Source organism: Thalassophryne amazonica, chromosome 4, assembly GCF_902500255.1.
Source record: "Thalassophryne amazonica chromosome 4, fThaAma1.1, whole genome shotgun sequence".
NCBI classification, from domain to species: domain Eukaryota; kingdom Metazoa; phylum Chordata; class Actinopteri; order Batrachoidiformes; family Batrachoididae; genus Thalassophryne; species Thalassophryne amazonica.
The window spans coordinates 57,547,416-57,567,548 of record NC_047106.1 but is presented as its reverse complement, the minus strand read 5'-3'; the positions used below and the strand labels follow the sequence as shown (position 1 = coordinate 57,567,548).

Below are 20,133 nucleotides of genomic sequence, written 5' to 3'. Positions count from 1 at the left end.
GTCCTCCAGGCTTGATAAGCCTGCCGTGTTGCGGTTTGAGCAGTGAGAACACTTTTTACAGTTCCACTTGAACAGCCAAATCCCAATTATGAATTTAGAATATTCCGAATTATGAATTAAGAATATTCCCAGGCCTCTGAAATCTTCAACTTCAACTGCAAGGCGCACATCTGCTCCAAGATGTCATCCGACTTGCGTCTGAGTTCAAGAGTCATCGCAGTCTTAGAATGCAATGCCTTGCCCACCTCATTAATCATGATGGACAAGCGAGGGGCCGTGGTTCTTGATGCCACCATGTTGCCAATTGTCCGATAGATCAGGGCAGCACATAAGCCAGAAAGTACCAGTCCTGCTACCATAAGACCAAATATGAATAAATCATCGACGTCCTCAACGGGGAAAGGCGCCAAGCATGCAATACGCCAAGACCCCCAGGAGTCAAGAACATAGCCCGGAGGATGCATTCCATCTGGGCAGGTAGGATCCCCAGGTCCTGACCTTCTTGTAGAAAAGATGGTGTCAATAGCGTTCAGAGACCAGCTGATCAATCCAATAGTAGTCCAATAGAACCACTATCCAATATAATTTGAGGAATTCACAGACCGGTGAAGTAGGGACTTGAAGGTTAAAGCAGAGATAAGGGAGAGTGGAGTAGATGCGACTGCCTTCGTCGGAGTCCCAAGCTAATGTAGTGTGTGTGTGTGTGTGTGTGTGTGTGTGTGCGCGCACGCACGCGTGTGCACTCAAAATGAAGAGAAAAGGCCAAGTATTACGGCAAAGGGAGGGTATTGGGATTGGGCCTAAATCTATCTGCGTTATCTCAGTCCACCCAGCTCTAAAATGGGTACCGGCCTTGGCTAGGAAGTAACCTGTGATGGAATGGCTTACTTCATACCTTTTTAAAACATAGTTAGCTTTACTTTGGCCTAGCTGTCCTTCTTCTTGTACTCCAGCTGTCCAACAAAGTGTAACCAAGTTGAGTGTTGAGTAAAATGGCTACTCCCAGTCTTTATGCAAGCGCATATAAAAGTTGTACCCTCTCTTTATTCAAGCATGATTTAGTAAATTCACTCATTATGTAATACCTAGCATGTCTTCATTCAGATCTTAGACAATGATAATTCGGATCATTGTCTTGCTTTATGGTGGTAGGCATCCTGCTTCATGGTGCATGACAGTCACTTTCTGCTCTGGAGTGTGGATCAGATGGCACCTTATTCAGACCAGTATATAGAAGCAGCTTGTCACACATGTAGCCACTGCCATGTCTGTGCTGTAGATAATAATGCAGTATTTTGATGTATAAGTTCCAGGACCAACCAAACAAGTAAAAAAAAACAAAATACAATCTATAGTCCAAAACATAGGGTGTATTATGGTAATTGTTAAATTCTTAAGTAAACCTATTAAATGGACCCTGCCTCCATTTTAACAATTAGAAACAATTATGACCACAAAGGAGGTTTTTGATCAGTTGTTTTTGTTGGTTTGTTCTGAGGTTAATACAAATCTTTGTCTCTGAGAGACACAGTTGCTGGAAACCCAATAATAAAATACTGTAAAAATACAGAATAAATATAACCAGATTTTATTATTATTATTATTTTACATAAGATGCAGGAATTATCGCTTTATTGTTGTTGCAAGTTTTAAGCACATTAGACATGCCTAAAACTTTTGCACAGAACTAAATGAAGTTCTAAATGAAATAAAGTGTGTACACAGCCTACTTAAAACAAGTGGGTGTACAATTTAGCAGAATACCAAAGATGGTTAGTTATAAACCCAAAATGGACATATTTTTAATGTTTGTTTTAGGTAGTAGTGTCGAAATGTGTTTGAGCTCCCGCTGTGTCACAGGAAATAGGGGGCGGATTGGACGTTGAGTGAAAACTGAGGCTTTACTGTCTGTAGAGACTGCTCCCAAAAGCCAGCAGTTTTCCTGTCAAACAGTAATAAACTGTTCTTATCCCAGATGTTTTCCTGGGTGAGCTTTGAATCATTTGGCTGAAGTTTTACATTTTGAAGCATTTTAGCTGAACATAAGCTGGTAATATAGTAGATCACATTGCTTTATTGTTCATCCTGATGCTTTTGACCACTGTTGCATTATCCCTAAATATGAGACAACTTGTTTCATTGGCAGCCATGTATGTCCACGCCATATCACTACCTCCAAAATGTTTCACAGATGTAGACAGTAATTATAATGAGGAGCGCTTTACTTTATATAGAACCTTTTTTATTCCATCATTCTGGTATAAGATCACCTTCCCTCATCTGTTTATCGGCTGCTTTACAACTGTGCGGGCTTTGTAAGATGCTTCATTTTGGCAAATTGTAATGTGACCATTGTGCTGTTTTGAGGCTTAAAAATAATTTTGGTTTTGCTATTGACTCTAGTTATGTCTTCCCTGGATTGGTATGGATAACTAAGTTCTGGAAGCTATTCTTCATCTGGCCAACTGTTATGAATGGCTTCTATTTAATGACAAAGGTCTTTGACAGTGTGTCATGCCTGTTTCTGTGGAAGATCCTGGGCAAAACGGGCTGTCCGGAGAAATTCATCAAGATCCTGAGGCTTCTCCACAATGACATGGCTGCCACAGTTCTGATAAATGGCACAAAAACTGAAGCCTTCAGTGTTCAGTCAAGTAGAGCAGGACTGTCATTCCCCCCACTGCTCTTCAACATCCTCGTTGCAACAGTGGTCCACCTGATCATTGAAAATGTGCCACCATTAATTGACATCATGTACAGAATGGATGGAAAGCGCTTCAACCTGAGCTGACTGAAAGCTGAGGAACTGCACGGACAGGTCTTTGAAAACGTGACCTACTTTCCATACCTAGGCAGCCATTTGTCATCAAACGCAGGCATAAATGATGAGATCCACCACTGGCTCAAGTGTGCAGGAACTGCTTTCGGCTGGCTTCACACCTGTGTTTTCAACAACACAGACCTTCTGTACCAGATAAAAGTCCTCGTCTACAAATCTGTTGTTATGCCAACCTTACTGTCTGGATCTGAGACCTGCATGACCTACCACCGCCACCTGAAAACTCTCAAGAGATTCCACCATCGCTGCCTGAAGAGTATCCTCTGCATCATGTGGGGGCGACTACCATACCAAGATTAGCATCCTGGCTGAAGACGAGCTCCAGAGCAAAGTGTGTCATTATCTAGAACCAGCTTCAGTGGGTCGGTCTCGTTGTTAGAATGGATGACGGTCGACTTCTCAACCAGATCTTCTGCTCCCAGCTGGGCAAAGGGAAGAGGAGGGCAGAAGAAACACTAAAGGACCTTCTGAAGCACAACAGAGCTGCTCCCTTAACTGGAAGACCTGGGAAGAATAAGTAAGGGACCGAGCCACCTGGTGAGTAATGATCTGCACAAGAGTGGAAATGCGGACAAACAACACAGAGGAGAGAGAGCAAGATCCTGACTGACACAAGTGTCTCACAGCAACCACATACAGTAGTGTTCAGAATAATAGTAGTGCTATGTGACTAAAAAGATTAATCCAGGTTTTGAGTATATTTCTTATTGTTACATGGGAAACAAGGTACCAGTAGATTCAGTAGATTCTCACAAATCCAACAAGACCAAACATTCATGATATGCACACTCTTAAGGCTATGAAATTGGGCTATTAGTAAAAAAAGTAGAAAAGGGGGTGTTCACAATAATAGTAGTGTGGCATTCAGTCAGTGAGTGTGGAACAAACAGGTGTGAATCAGGTGTCTCCTATTTAAGGATGAAGCCAGCACCTGTTGAACATGCTTTTCTCTTTGAAAGCCTGAGGAAAATGGGACGTTCAAGACATTGTTCAGAAGAACAGCGTGGTTTGATTAAAAAGTTGATTGGAGAGGGGAAAACTTACACACAGGTGCAAAAAAATTATAGGTTGTTCATCTACAATGATCTCCAATGCTTTAAAATGGACAAAAAACACAGACGCGTGGAAGAAAACGGAAAACAACCATCAAAATGAATAGAAGAATAATCAGAATGGCAAAGGCTCACCCATTGATAAGCTCCAGGATGATCAAAGACAGTCTGGAGTTACCTGTAAGTGCTGTGACAGTTAGAAGACGCCTGTGTGAAGCTAATTTATTTGCAAGAGTCCCCCACAAAGTCCCTCTGTTAAATTAAAGACGTGCAGAAGAGGTTACAATTTGCCCAAGAACACATCAACTGACCTAAAGAGAAATGGAGGAATATTTTGTGGACTGATGAGAGTAAAATTGTTCTTTTTGGGTCCAAGGGCCGCAGACAGTTTGTGAGATGACCCCCAAACTCTGAATTCAAGCCACAGTTCACAGTGAAGACAGTGAAGCATGGTGGTGCAAGCATCATGATATGGGCATGTTTGTCCTACTATGGTGTTGGACCTATACGAGTATAACACATACCAGGTATCATGGATCAGTTTGGATATGTCAAAGTACTTGAGGTCATGTTGCCTTATGCTGAAGAGGACATGCCCTTGAAATGGTTGTTTCAACAATGCCTCGCAGATGTGAAGAAGTCATGAAAAACTGTGGTTATACAACTAAAGGATTGCTAAAAAAAAAGTAGTTTGAACATAATAATATGAGTTCGTAGTGTCAACAGCAGATGCGACTATTATTGTGAACACCCCCTTTTCTACTTTTTTTTTTACTAATAGCCCAATTTCATAGCCTTAAGAGTGTGTATATCATGAATGCTTGGTCTTGTTGGTTTTGTGAGAATCGACTGAATCTACTGGTACCTTGTTTCCCATGTAACAATAAGAAATATACTCAAAACCAGGATTAATCTTTTTAGTCACAGCGCCTGTCAGAAACAGTGCATGTCAAGACTGGTCCTCTTCACTCACATCCACCATCTCATCCAGGAATCAATTGAGACGATCTTCCTCACCACTGGACAAGGATTGCCACAACAATGACAATTGATGTCTTTCAATTTTTCTGTTTTGAGCTAAATTTTTTTTATTTATTTTCAGAATAAATATTGGTTTTAGCCACAACTTCTTTTTCCCCTCTGTTTTGTTTTTTTGTTTTTCAGTCTATATATGGACAGATTCATTGGCTAAATTAAATTTAAAAGTTGGTAACAGAAGATTCCAAATGGACGTGTGACACTTGTAATCAGCTGTAGACTTGATGTGCTCAATTGTAAATTAATTGAGGAGCTGGTACACACATAGTCATGAAATATGTCACTGGCTAATTGTCCATTTGCCTGAAATAAACTTAAAATGGAAGACCAAGTAAAAATGCAATAATTCACATTCACTGGGTTAACGAAGAACATGTGGCCAGATGTTTCCTGGTACAAAGCCCTGTCAGACCGGAAAATCACTAAGGTCCCTTGAGCAAGATCCATCATACAAAGTTGCTTCCTGTGTGTGCGTGGGATAGATGGAGAATGGGTGAATGTGAGGCATTGTTGTAAAGCACTTTGTGTCCCCACTTCAGATGGGAAAGCGCTTTATAAATGTGGTCCATTCACTATTTACACATAAATGCTCACAAATTAAAGCTGAAAATGTCTATTTTGTAAAAACAACAACAAATAACTGACAGTATCTGAATATTTTTGGCCTTAATTGTATATCTTATTCATTCAGAGTATGGACTCATCAGACTTGTCAGATGGCCCCATTACCCTGCAGGAGTACCTGGAGGTGAAGAAAGCGCTTGCCTCCTCAGAAGCCAAAGTTCAACAGCTGATGAAGGTCAACAACAATCTGAGTGAAGAGTTGCGACGGCTCCAGAAGGAGGTAGGGAGAGTGGAGGCAGAATGAAATGACTATGAAATCGGATAAATTACCGTTTTCCGGAGTGTAAGTCATACCTGTCAAAAAATGTCTCTTGAGGGGGAAAAACCCCCCCGTACGAGGTCTATTAGAAAAGTATCCGACCTTATTATTTTTTTCAAAAAACCATATGGATTTGAATCACGTGTGATTGCGTCAGCCAAGCTTGAACCTTCGTGCGCATGCGTGAGTTTTTTCACGCCTGTCGGTTGCGTCATTCGCCTGTGAGCAGGCTTTGAGTGAGGAGTGGTCCACCCCTCTTGTCGTTTTTTTCATTGTTTAGGAATGGCTCAGAGACTGCCGCTTTGCTTGATCAAAATTTTTTCAGAAACTGTGAAGGACATCAAAGTGGACACCATTCGAGAAATTTATATGGTTTTTGGTGAAAATTTTATGGGCTTCAAAGAGATTACGGAGTGTTACTGTCGCTTTAAGGACGGCCCAGAGCGACTGGTGGTGCGCTGCGCTCCGAAGCCGCCATCGACAGGCTGAGAGACCATTTCATTTCTAAACGGATGGCTGTATGGATCCGTGACCATCGTGTGCAATTTCTCCGGTTATCACAAGAGCTGGACATCAACCATTTTCCAGCAGATTTCACTTTTAACAAGAGATTTTGTCATGGAAAGCTGAGCGGAGGCTTCGTGCGTCACGATGGATTCGCTACTGGAGCGAGACAAAACCACCTCCGTTTTGGTCTCACAGGACGGCTTTGAGATGGCGTTCAGACAGCTGTCAGTGGTTTTTCCATCGAGTGATTATCCGAGAAATTGTGGATGTGCCTGGACATGCCAGAACATGTCCTGTGAGGCTTCATCACGGCGTTGCTTTGCGCCATGCGGCACCGCCGCGCCGCGTGGAATTCCTCCGCACGTGTCTCAATGTGCCGAAAAAGTGCTGATGTCCACGTCTTTTCACAATTCCTGTGCTAGCCAGATGACATCCCGGATAAAATACAGCGTCCAGTTTGGAAATGAACAGCAGATTCCACTGTTACAGGAGTTTTTGTCATGGAAAGAGGAGCGGAGGCTTCGCGCGTCGCGGCGGTGCCGCATGGCGCAAAGCAATGCCGTGATGAAGCCTCACAGGACATGTTCTGGCATGTCCAGGCACATCCACAATTTCTCGGATAATCACTCGATGGAAAAACCACCGACAGCTGTCTGAACGCCATCTCAAAGCCGTCCTGTGAGACCAAAATGGAGGTGGTTTTGTCTCGCTCCAGTAGCGAATCCATCGTGACGCGCGAAGCCTCCATGACTTTCCATGACAAAATCTTTTGTTAAAAGTGAAATCTGCCGGAAAATGGTTGATGTCCAGCTCTTGTGATAACCAGAGAAATGGCACACGATGGTCACGGATCCAGACAGCCATCCGTTTAGAAATGAAATTGTCGCTCAGCCTGTCGATGGCGGCTTCGGAACGCGGCGCACCACCAGTCGCTCTGGGCCGTCCTTAAAGCGACAGTAACACTCCGTAATCTCTTTGAAGCCCATAAAATTTTCACCAAAAACCATCTGAATTTCTCGAATGGTGTCCACTTTGATGTCCCTCACAGTTTCTGAAAAAAATTTGATCAAGCAAAGCGGCAGTCTGAGCCATTCCTAAACAATGAAAAAAAAAAAACGACGAGAGGGGTGGACCACTCCTCACCCAAAGCCTGCTCACAGGCGAATGACGCAACCGACAGGCGTGAAAAAACTCACGCATACTCACGAGGGTTCAAGCTTGGCTGACGCAATCACACGTGATTCAAATCCATATGGTTTTTGAAAAAAATAATAAGGTCGGATACTTTTCTAATAGACCTCGTATATGTTGCACCGGGCTATAAGTCGCACCTTTTTCTGTGTTATGGGCTCTTTAATTTGGGATTTTTTTGCATTGTTGTAGTGTATTTTATATTCTTGGCACTTTTTTTTTAGAGTTTATTTTGTTTAGTGCTTTGATTCTTGGGAAAGTTCTATATAAATAGTTATTAGAATTACTATTACTAGTAAGAAACTTGTGAGTTTGTTACTAATAATAGTAATTAGTAACAAATTTGTGAGTTTTTGGTATATAAGTCACACCAGAGTATAAGTAGCAGGATCTTATACTCCGAAAAATGTGGTAAGTCTGAATTTAAACAAATGCCTCAGATGTCATGCCAAAATGTTAAGCCTTTTCAAAAGGAATGAGGAGTACAAGGTGACACGAGTGGAGGAAGGTGCACACAGGTTGACTACATCCAATGCAGGAGAAGCAACCTGAAAGAGAGAGGAGATTGTGGAAGGGGAGAGTGTAGCTCAGCAGCATTGAACACAGGGTTGTACCATGACTTTGGAGTGGAAGAAAAAGACTGAAACATGGGTTAGATGGTGAGGGACCAAGGCTGCTATATGAAATGCACATGCACAGATGGTGGGCATTGAAAAGATCACCTGAGCAACTACAGAAGGGGTGAGGGAGACAGCTGTGAAGGTACTTATGCCTGGTTCACATGGAAAGATTATGCCGATTTCTTACCCAATCTTCCCGTTCCGACATTCCTAAGGGCGTCCCGACTATCATGCTGGCTCTAAAGATGATCTTATCAGATATTCCTGCTGTGTGTGGTGTGTTAAGAGTGCTGTAGTCTACTTGGAAGGACTTCAGGACCGCGCAGACCTGAAATGGTGAATATTCAACATGTTGGATTGTCTTGGCCCAATATCCCAGCGTGTGGGTTGTGCCCTGAGCACAAATGAGCACGCAGCCTGTTGAATGTGATGTGTAGGCAATCAGAAAGCGAGGTGACAGAAGCACGGAAGGGAATCCAAATTCAAAACAGCTGTCATGACGCACCAGAAAGTCATTTAACCAAGGCCTTTTCTTTTTCTTTTTGTATTGTTTTTCTCAGTTAGAAATTGCCCACAAAGTTATTGCCATTGCTTCTTCCTCATCCATGTTTGTTTACTCCGAAGTTGTGTTTGATCTTGAGAGGTTTTGTGAGATTCCCGTCTGACCTGGGAATGTTTGTGAGTGAAATCTGTTTGTGTGTCGTGTGTTGTCTTTACCATGTGGCTGCACATCACACACTGTACAACCAAGCTTTTATATCTATGATTTTTTTTAATTGGGGGAGGTGATGGTCTAGTGGTTAAGGTGTTGGGCTTGAGTCTAGAAGATCATGGGTTCAAATCCCCAACTGACTGGAAAATCACCAAGGGCCCTTGGGCAAGGCCTTTAATCCCCCACTGCTCCCGGTGTGTAGTGAGCACCTTGTATGGCAGCACCCTGACATCGGGGTGAATGTGAGGCATAATTGTAAAGTGCTTTGAGCGTCTGATGCAGATGGAAAAGCACTATATAAATGCAGTCCATTTACCATTTATTTATCTATTTTATTTTATTTTATTTAAAATACTTGCCATGGGGGGGCTCTTAGGTATTGAAAACCTACCGACAATTTTAAAATTTTGCCGTGTGAACTAGGCATTAAGATGCATCTGGGCAGAGGATGGAAGATTAGAAGACTTGGTGGTTGAGTGTGGAAATACACAAAAGTATAAGAAGGAAGATGTTGATGATAAAGAGTTGGGATAGTCACAGAGATGAAGTTAAGGCATAGAAGAGGTATAAAATTAATTCAAGATTTTGTACCCCGTTTTTTTATGTCATTCAAGATGTATGCTGAGCAGTCATTCAATCCTGACAAAAGAACAGTTCGAAGACATCATTCAAAGCCCAAACCTTTCATGACATTCATGCCCATGAGTGTATGTAAACATCTGACCACAACTGGTAGATCAAATGATCAAATGATATTCCAGATGGTGGTGTGGAGAAAGAGGGTGATGCATCAGTGAAACACAATTTTCCTGCTGATGACATTAGGGGTGAAGGATTGAACTGTTTTTGTTGTTGTTCTTGTTTATACACTATTATGTCAAAAATATCAGATCGGTGCCACATGCTGGGGAAAAAGGTTCACCCCTGTAACATTTGTAACATAGTCTTAATACATACGGACTGGTTTTCTTAGATTTAAGGATCAGAATTTACTTAACAGTCATTTAATGTTTATCTGTTGTTCATCATTGTTCCATTTTATGTTTGAGTCATCATAATTAATTCGCGTTCATGAGTGGTTGTTAGTTTTGGCTCACTCAACTGATTCATTCATATGTTTGTGTTCAGTTGAAATAAATGCATGTTTACACACATGCACATACAGTGAGGAAAATAAGTAAACACCCTGCGATTTTTGCAAGTTCTCCCACTTAGAAATCATGGAGGGGTCTGAAATTTTCATCTTAGGTGCATGTCCACTGTGAGAGACATAATCTAAAAAAAAAAAAAAAATCTGGAAATCACAATGTATGATTTTTTTTTTTTTTTAATAATAATTTATTTGTATGTTACTGCTGCAGATAAGTATTTCAGCACCTGGGAAAATCAATGTTAATATTTGGTACAGTAAACTTTGTTTGCAATTACAGAGGTCAGACATTTCCTGTAGTTTTTCACCAGGTTTTCACACACTGCAGCAGGGATTTTGGTCCACTCCTCCATACAGATCTTCTCCAAATCTTTCAGGTTTGGAGTTTCAGCTCTCTCCAAAGATTTTCTATTGAGTTCAGGTCTGGAGACTGGCCAGGCCACTCCAAGACCTTGAAATGCTTCTTACAGAGCCCCTCCTTAGTTGCCCTGGCTGTGTGTTTGGGGTCATTGTCATGCTGGAAGACCCAGCCATGACCCATCTTCAATGCTCTTACTGAGGGAAGGAGGTTGTTTGCCAAAATCTCGCAATACATAACCCCATCCATCCTCCCTTCCATACCGTGCAGTCGTCCTGTCTCCTTTGCAGAAGAGCACCCCCAGAGTGTGATGTTTCCACCCCCCATGCTTCACGGTTGGGATTGTTTTTTTGGGGTTGTTCTCATCCTCTAAACATGGTAAGTGGAGTTGATTCCAAAAAGCTCTATTCTGGTCTCATCTGACCACATGACCTTCTCCCATGCCTCCTCTGGATCATCCAGATGGTCACTGGTGAACTTCAAATGGGCCTGGACATGTGCTGGCTTGAGCAGGGGGACCTTGCTGCCCTGCAGGATTTTAAACCATGACAGCATCATGTGTTACTCATGTAATCTTTGTGACTGTGGTCCCAGCTCTTTTCAGGTCATTGACCAGGTCCTCCTGTGTAGCTCTTACCCCACAAAGTGAGATCTTGCATGGAATCCTAGACCGAGGGAGATTGACAGTCATCTTGTGTTTCTTCCACTTTCTAATAAATGATCATAACAGTTGTTGTCTTCTACCAAGCTGCTTGCCTGTTGTCCTGTAGTCCATCCCAGCCTTGTGCAGGTCTACAGTTTTGTCCCTGGTGTCCTTAGACAGCTCTTTGGTCTTGGCTATGGTGGACAGGTGTCTTTTATACAGGTAACAAGTTCAAACAGGTGCCATTAATAGAGGTAAAGAGTGCAGAATAAGAGGGCTTCTTAAAGAAAAAAAACAGGTCTGTGTGAGCCAGAATTCTTGCTGGTTGGTAGGGGATCAAATACTTATTTGCAGCAGTAACATACAAATAAATTATTTTAAAAAATCATACATTGTGATTTCCGGATTTTTTTTTTTTTTTTTTTTTTTTTTTTTTTTTAGATTATGTCTCTGACAGTGGACATGCACCTAAGATGAAAATTTCAGATCCCTCTATGATTTCTAAGTGGAAGAACTTGCAAAATCGCAGGGTGTTCAAATACTTATTTTCCTCACTGTAGACTAGGTGTTGTGTGACAAATAACATGAGCATTATAATCTGTTATATTGTAGTTTCCCAGTAATCAGGAATACTTTAAGTGCAAGTCACTTATTGAACCTCCAAACATACTACCATATTTTCCTGACTATAAGTCACACCGGAGTACAAGTTGCATCTGTCTGTTTTTGAAATGTGTCGGCACTTCATGCAGCAAGAAGCAAAATTAGTTTAATCAGGACATTAATTATTTATAATACAAATACTGAGTTCACCAGCAGAAGCTAACAAGCCAATTAATGTTATTGCACCATGCACCAAATGCAAATAAACGGCTTCTTTTGGCCACTGAACAAATAATCATTTGTTAGGTGAACATTCATTATAAATAAATGTTTGAAAAGTCACTGCATGATGTATTTATAACACTGCATTAGTCAGGAAGAGCTAATGAGCTCATTGTTATTGTACCAACAATAGAACATGAGTAAACTGCTTCTTTTGAAAAGATGAACATACATGAGGTAAACATTTGACAATTATTTTGTGGAACATTTGTAAAATACTTAGCTGAGTTGCAGTTGCTGTGCTTGTTTCACACACAGTCTATAAAAGTGTTGAGTCAAGTCACATAAAAGCTATGTTCTCTCATTTGATTCTAGAATGTAGTCTTTTAGGAGGAGAGCATGATTCATTGAATGTACTAATGCTCTTAAGACAAAGAACATACTTCTCAGTCAGAGCTTCTTTTGCTTCTTCATTGATTTCTCCTGCTCCGGAATATGAATCACAGTACCTCATTCACTATGCAGGAGCAGCTCATCAAGTATGTAGCTGGTGCCATCTGGTGGCTATAGTTTATAATGCAGTATTTTTTTTCACATGTGACTTTGGAATACAAGTCACAAGACTTCCCATACTAGTAAAACAATCAAACAAACAAGCCCTGTGACTTATACTCTGGAAAAAAACAGTACATACACGGCACGCAGTACAGGTATGAAGCCTTCTATGCCCCAAGAAGGTCTAATTTCAACATGTCAGCCATTGGACTGTTTATCATGCAAGCTGTCCCTCTCCAATACTTACATGACGTTTTACTGTACCTGTGATTGTGGATGCTTGTGTCTGACCATTTAGTTGACACCCTCCCCCTTCCCTCCAACCTCCCATGTCCCTTCCTCCATCCTCTCATACCCCCTTTGCCCCTTTTCCTCCTCTGCTGTAGATCACACGGATGCAGACAGAGAACAGTGCACTGCGAGGAGGCCAGCAGGCTGGAGGGGCTGTCGGCCACGGGGTCGGGGGGCCTGGTGGAGGAGCAGGGGGAGGAGGCCATAGGCCAGTGGGCGGGGCGAGAGGAGGAATTGCAGTAGGGGGAAGTCTGAGTGGGTTTGGGCAAGGCTCAGAGTCCCCTGGATTCTCAGTGCCCTCAAGTGCCCCCCATTCACATCGTAGGGACCGCCAAGCATTTTCAATGTATGAGCCAGGGGCAGCTCCCGGCCCAACAGCCCATGGTCCCCCAGCCCTGGACTCCTTGGCAGCCCGCCTGCAGCCCCTCAACACACCCAGTGTAAGTTATGACCCTCCATTTCCTTTCAGTCTTCGCCTTTCTCTTTTTAATGCTAATTGGCTGTTTTTGGCCTGATTGATGGATGGTCGTCCAATCCTGATCTTTGTTTCACTCTTCCTTTGCATCTCACTCCCTCATCTTTTTTTGATGAAAGGTCCAAATGTGCATGATTCTTTTTCAGACATGGAAGTGGCTAGAAACTATTGAATTTTGGACTTTGTATTTAACAGCATTGAGGGAAAAATGCACAACTAGAACCGAAAACAGAAGAAACTATGTAGGGATTGTTATCTTTTCGATTGTCAGGTGATGCCTGTGCTGCTCTGCACTTTGACTTTTTTGGGGTGACATGAAAAATTTGTACACTCTTGGGTGTTTACATATTCTAAGGTTTTTGAATGACGTCAGATTTCAAGGAAAATATCAAATGTCAATTATCAAAGCCAAAATAATGGAATGCATAAGTACAGTCAGAGCCATAAACATTTGGATAGTGACAAGATTTTTGTAAATTTACCTCTCAACACCATCACAATGGAATTGAAATGAGATGAGGTGAACTTGTGAAGCTTTAATTCATGTAAGAATTACAGCCATTTTTATGCACAGGCTCTGCATTCTCAGAGGATATATCAGTAATTGGATAAACTTAATCAAAGAAATATCTTGAAATATATTATTTGTGCACGCAGTTTTCTTTAGACGCTTGATGATCGCTTTTTGATCGCTTCATAAATTATCTTTCGTGTTTTTTTTTTTTTTTTTTTTTTTTTTTTTTCAGCAAAAGGTTAACCTTTACTGTTCTCATTTTCAAATCTGCTCATTCAAAGCTAAAATTTAGGCGATAATCTTAAAATGCATCTCTCACTCCAGTCAGTGGTATCTTTTAAATAATTATATACCAGTTTGTAAATCATTTCTTCCAAGTCTTTAACTTGTGCAGGCACTGATATATACTCAACAAAAATATAAACGCAACACTTTTGGTTTTGCTCCCATTTTGTATGAGATGAACTCAAAGATCTAAAACTTTTTCCACATACACAATATCGCCACTCTGAAAGGTGCAGTTTTATCACACAGCACAATGCCACAGATGTCGCAAGATTTGAGGGAGCATGCAATTGGCATGCTGACAGCAGGAATGTCAACCAGAGCTGTTGCTCGTGTATTGAATGTTCATTTCTCTACCATAAGCCATCTCCAAAGGCGTTTCAGAGAATTTGGCAGTACATCCAACCAGCCTCACAATCGCAGACCACGTGTAACCACACCAGCCCAGGACCTCCACATCCAGCATGTTCACCTCCAAGATTGTCTGAGACCAGCCACTCGGACAGCTGCTGAAACAATCGGTTTGCATAACCAAAGAATTTCTGCACAAACTGTAAGAAACCATCTCAGGGAAGCTCATCTGCATGCTCGTCGTCCTCATCGGGGACTCGACCTGACTCCAGTTCGTCGTCGTAACCGACTTGAGTGGGCAAATGCTCACATTCACTGGCGTTTGGCACGTTGGAGAGGTGTTCTCTTCACGGATGAATCCCGGTTCACACTGTTCAGGGCAGATGGCAAACAGCGTGTGTGGCATCGTGTGGGTGAGCGGTTTTCTCATGTCAATGTTGTGGATCGAGTGGCCCATGGTGGCGGTGGGGTTATGGTATGGGCAGGCGTCTGTTATGGATGAAGAACACAGGTGCATTTTATTGATGGCATTTTGAATGCACAGAGATACCGTGACGAGATCCTGAGGCCCATTGTTGTGCCATACTGTACATCCACGAACATCACCTCATGTTGCAGCAGGATAATGCATGTTGCAAGGATCTGTACACAATTCTTGGAAGCTGAAAATGTCCCAGTTCTTGCATGGCCGGCATACTCACCGGACATGTCACCCATTGAGCATGTTTGGGATGCTCTGGACCGGCGTATACGACAGTGTGTACCAGTTCCTGCCAATATCCAGCAACTTCGCACAGCCATTGAAGAGGAGTGGACCAACATTCCACAGGCCACAATTGACAACAATGATCAACTCTATGCGAAGGAGATGTGTTGCACTGCATGAGGCAAATGGTGGTCACACCAGATACTGACTGGTATCCCCCCCAGTAAAGCAAAACTGCACCTTTCAGAGTGGCCTTTTATTGTGGACAGTCTAAGGCACAACTGTGCACTAACCATGGTGTCTAATCAGCATCTTGATATGGCACACCTGTGAGGTGGGATGGATTATCTCAGCAAAGGAGAAGTGCTCACTATCACAGATTTAGACTGGTTTGTGAACAATATTTGAGGGAAATGGTGATATTGTGTATGTGGAAAAAGTTTTAGATCTTTGAGTTCATCTCATACAAAATGGGAGCAAAACCAAAAGTGTTGCGTTTATATTTTTGTTGAGTGTAGTTGATAACGCTAAAATAAGCTAGAGTTCATCAGAAAAATGCACAACAGATTAATAGTCATTGCATCCATAATCATTACGTAACTTTGTGGACCGACTTTTAGCTAGCTGAAAGTCACGCCGCTCCACTTAGTTTCCTGCTCGTATGACAGTATGTCAGTCTGGGTTGCTTTTTTGAATTCAGAAAAGTCCCACATCAAATGCATTTAAATAAGACCGAAAAGCACAAAGTAATAAATGTGTACAGTGCATCCAGAAAGTATTCACAGCACTTCAGTTTTTCCACATTTTATGTTACAACCTTAGTTCAAAATGGTTGAATTTCATTTTTGTCCTCAAAAACACACAATACCATATAATGACAATGTGAAAAAAGTTTTTTTTTTTTTTGTTTTTTTTTTAATTTTTGCAAATATATTAAGAAAATAAAACTTAACTTCACATGTACATAAATATTCACAGCCTTTGTCATGAAGGCCAAAATTCAGCTTAGGTGCCTCCTGTTTCCACTGATCATGCTTGAGATGTTCCTACAGCTTAATACTAGGGGAGCTACACCCACTACCTTTGCACCTCCCCCCAGGACTAAACCAAACCAACGGTTTTAGGTTCCTTAGATGACTCCAAAACACAATCAGGATGTTCCAAAAAATAAAAACTGGCCTCAAGCCAGTTATCCAAGATGGCCACCAAAATAGGGTTGTTGTTTTTTTTTCTCACTAAAACACTTTTACACAACATATAAACAACTTAAATATCACAGAGATTCAATGGGAAGACCATTGCAGGTCACAACAAACTCATTTGTGCGTAAACTAAATTCATTCATGGGTTTAAGATTGAAAATGGTGTGCAAAATGGCCTCCAATAGACCCTTATCATTAAAATACATAGTAAGAACAAACAATAGACTTAATAATGACAGAAGTCATTGGTGTTTTAGTGAAAAAACCCTATTTTGTTGGCCATCTTGGAAGCCATCTTGGATAACTGGCTTGAGGCCAGTTTTTATTTTTGGGAACATCCTGATTGTGTTTTGGAGTCATCTAAGGAACCTAAAAAAGTTAGTTTGGTTTAGTCCTGGGGGGTGCAAAGGTAGTGGTCGTAGCTCCCCTAGTATAATTGGAGTCCACCTGTGGTAAATTCAGTTGATTGGACAAGATTTGGAAAGGCACACACCTGTCTACATAAAAAGTCCCACAGTTGACAGTGCATGTTGGAGCACAAACGAAGCATGAAGTCAAAGTAATTGTCTGTAGACATCCAAGACAGGATTGTCTTGAGCCATAAATCTGGGAAAGGGTACAGAAACATTCCTGCTGCTTTGAAGGTTGCATTGAGCACAGTGGCCTCGCATCCGTAAATAGAAGTAATTTGGATCCACCAGGACTCTTCCTAGAACTAACCACCCCTCTAAACTGAGCGATTGGGGGAGAAGAGCCTTAGTCAAGGAAGTGACCAACAACCCGATGGTCACTCTGTCAGAACTCCAGCATTCCTCTGTGGAGAGAGGAGAACCTTCCAGAAGGACAACCATCTCTGCAGCAGTCCACCAATCAGGCCTGTATGGTAGAGTGGCCAGGTGGAAGCTACTCCTTAGTAAATGGAACATGGCAGCCCACCTGGAGTTTGCCAAAAGGCACCTGAGGGACTCTCAGACCATGAGAAACAAAATTCTCGGGTGAGACAAAGATTGAAGTCTTTGGTGTGAATGCCAGGTGTCATGCTTGGAGGAAGCCAGGCACCATCCCTGCAGTGAAGCATGGTGGCGGCAGCACTTGAAAGACTCTCAGACTATGAGAAAGAAAATTCTGTGGTCTGACAGAAAGCACACAGCCAAGATATCAAAGGAGTGGCTTCAGGACAACTCTGTGAATGTCTTTGAGTGGCCCAGCCAGAACCCAGACCTGAATCCGATTGAACATCTCTGGAGAGATCTGTAAATGGCTGTGCACCGACCCTACCCATCCAGCCTGATGGAGCTTGAGAGGTGCTGCCAAGAGGAATGGGGAAAAAATACTCAAAGATAGGTGTGCCAAGATTGTGGCATCATATTCAAGAAGACCTGAGACTGTAGTAACTGCCAAAGGTGCATCAACAAAGTATTGTGCAAAGGGTGTGAATATTTAAGTACGTGTGACTTATTTGTTTCTTCTTTTTACTAATTTGCAAAAAAACCCAAAAAAAACCCTTTTTCCATATTGTCATTATGTGATGTTGTGAGTAGAATTTTAAGGGGGGAATAAGGCTGCAACATAACAAAATGTGGAAAAAGTGAAGCGCTGTGAATACTTTCTGGATGCGCTGAGAGAAGCATCTAGCTGTGTTCACACACAGCAGCCATTTAAAATATTGCTGCTGCTTCGGTTCCAGTGTCGTCCTCTTATTTAAAAAAAAAATCCAAATTATACAAACACATGAAAATTCAGTAAGGTACATGACAATCAGTAAAGATCCGATCGTCGCTGCTTCCATCTGTCTTTGGCCGTTCAGTCACTGATCCAGCAAGCAGGTAACACAGTTAAACAGCTGGGGGGTCTCACATTAAATCTGTAGCAGTGGATACTTTCTTTCTTTGCAACTCCGTCTTCCAGTAGATTTTGAAGTACATTTGTTATGCTGTGCTCGGCTGCATTACTCTTTACAGGAGGCATGTACAAAACACTTACACTTCTCCCTCAAAAATGTTGTTTGTGGGAAAACTGTACAACTAATAAACACCATGACTGGTTATGATAGTCCCTCCCAAAACACACCTGTTCATCATTTTGGCATATTCACCATCAAAGCCTGAAGAAAAAAAAAGATAAAACAGATTTTGAGGAGCAAAAAAGTTCTGGTTTTCCCATTTATTTCATTAACTGTCTCCAAGGGCGTGGTCCATCACATGATGTAAGTGAAAGCAACTTTTTCCACAGGCAAACATTTCTGAGTCAGTGACAGATGAAATCAAGATCATTTCCCCATGTTTGACTTAATTTCTCAGGGCATATGGCACCTAAAATAAGGCACAATGCATTGATATATTTGTAATTATTTATTTATTTAGAATAGTCATCTCATTTGACATTTTATTTACCAGAGATATGTACTTTAAAAAATCTATTTTTTAAACAATTATTTATGTTTAAAGGTATGTGTTTGTGTTAATTAATGATTGGTAGAACTTAAACGAGTTGGCAGTCCAAAAGGCCGCTGTTTCAGTTGAATCATTTCCATGACTACCTTATTCTGTGGTGTGCCAACATGTTGATTGATCTCAAATTAATGAATATCTGGCATTATTTTAAAATAATTTGCCTGTTATTTTTCCTTGGCGTATTGAAGAAGAAAAGATGGTTCCAAGATGGTGAACTGTTGGACCAGTGGTGACTATGACGTTGGTCTCCTGCCCACCCAGTTCACTATGAAGCTGCAGCAAACAAAAGTTGCCTGATGCAGTGTCTCCAGACACAACCAGAGAAATTATAACCAACCACTTCTGAGTTGCCATGGCTTTTCTCACTCACTGCTTTTTGCACAGTCACTCACTTTTGACAACGGTCTATTCCAAATAGCTTAGCCATACAGTATGATACCATTTATATTTCTTAATGATGGATGTAAATTCCATCCCTCGGCTTGACAAAAGAATATTTGCTGTAATACTGATTTATTGTCATTATAATAAATGTGTCAATACTTATGGATTACATTATTTTGGCTTTGATTTATGCTGTAGTTAAACTTTCCTGTACCAACCGTACTTTAATTTGCAATGGATTAACTTCCACACTAATTAAAAATAAATAAATAACACAAAGGAAAACATGGTGTTTTCACTGTTAATTTAAAGGGCATAATTTCAGAAATTTCTTAATAGAGAAGCCTGAATTTTTAATTTATAAAAAATAAATAAAAATCCATAAACATACCCTATGGTTTACAAATGTTTTATGCCACTCTGTGCTTTAATCCTTTTAACCTCCAGTGACTTCTCCCTTCTCTGATCCTCTCCTGCTGGTGGACACACACATAAAGTTGTACCTGTGCACACATCCATAATTCACAGGGATAAGAGCATTTTAACCATACAACACATTCAGTTGCAGCATCCAGCAGTATTTATTCAGTGGTGATTAATTTAATTTTATAGATAATTATTGGAACTATAGATAATTATTGGAAATCACTTGCCTCTGTGCTCAGCTTTTCTACAGAGGCACATGTGAACAATCGTCCATTGTCTGAGTCCCCATCTGTCTCACATTTACCTGTCTGTCTTGTCACCTGTCTGTCCATTGCTCACTGCAGCACAGCTGTGCATCCTCTGGATGTAAGCATTCTGTTTTCCAGTTTCATCTTCACACATGGATGATCTCTCTTTATTATGCATACTGGTACTGATGTATGTGTGTAGTCATTTTGTAGCTGCTTTGTTGTGTTAGTGTACAACATAGGTTAGAGTAACTCACCGTATGTAAGCGGTTGACAGAGACCAAAGCTCCACTTTGACAGGATAATGGGCGAGCTGATCATTTGTCTGGTTTCTCTGCTAATTTTTAAAAATGTTTTCTTTTTCTCATGTCTTCATTTCATTTTTGTCCAACTTCTTTTTTCTATGCACTTCTTTTTCTTTACTT

At 41.3% G+C, this 20,133-nt stretch overlaps 1 protein-coding gene across 4 annotated transcripts in view; it reads left to right on the top strand.

Annotated features, from left to right (window-relative positions):
- Positions 1–20,133, top strand: part of git1 (G protein-coupled receptor kinase interacting ArfGAP 1) — a 79,529-nt gene that overhangs the window by 42,844 nt on the left and 16,552 nt on the right. For 2 of the 4 annotated variants that reach the window (XM_034167934.1, XM_034167933.1), the window contains 2 exons: positions 5,621–5,773; positions 12,760–13,104. In XM_034167934.1, coding sequence (XP_034023825.1) covers positions 5,621–5,773; positions 12,760–13,104 — 498 coding nt within the window. Of the gene's footprint in view, positions 1–5,620; positions 5,774–9,456; positions 9,924–12,759; positions 13,105–20,133 lie in introns of those variants that run through there. The other 2 variants (XM_034167936.1, XM_034167935.1) reach the window with 2 other exon arrangements.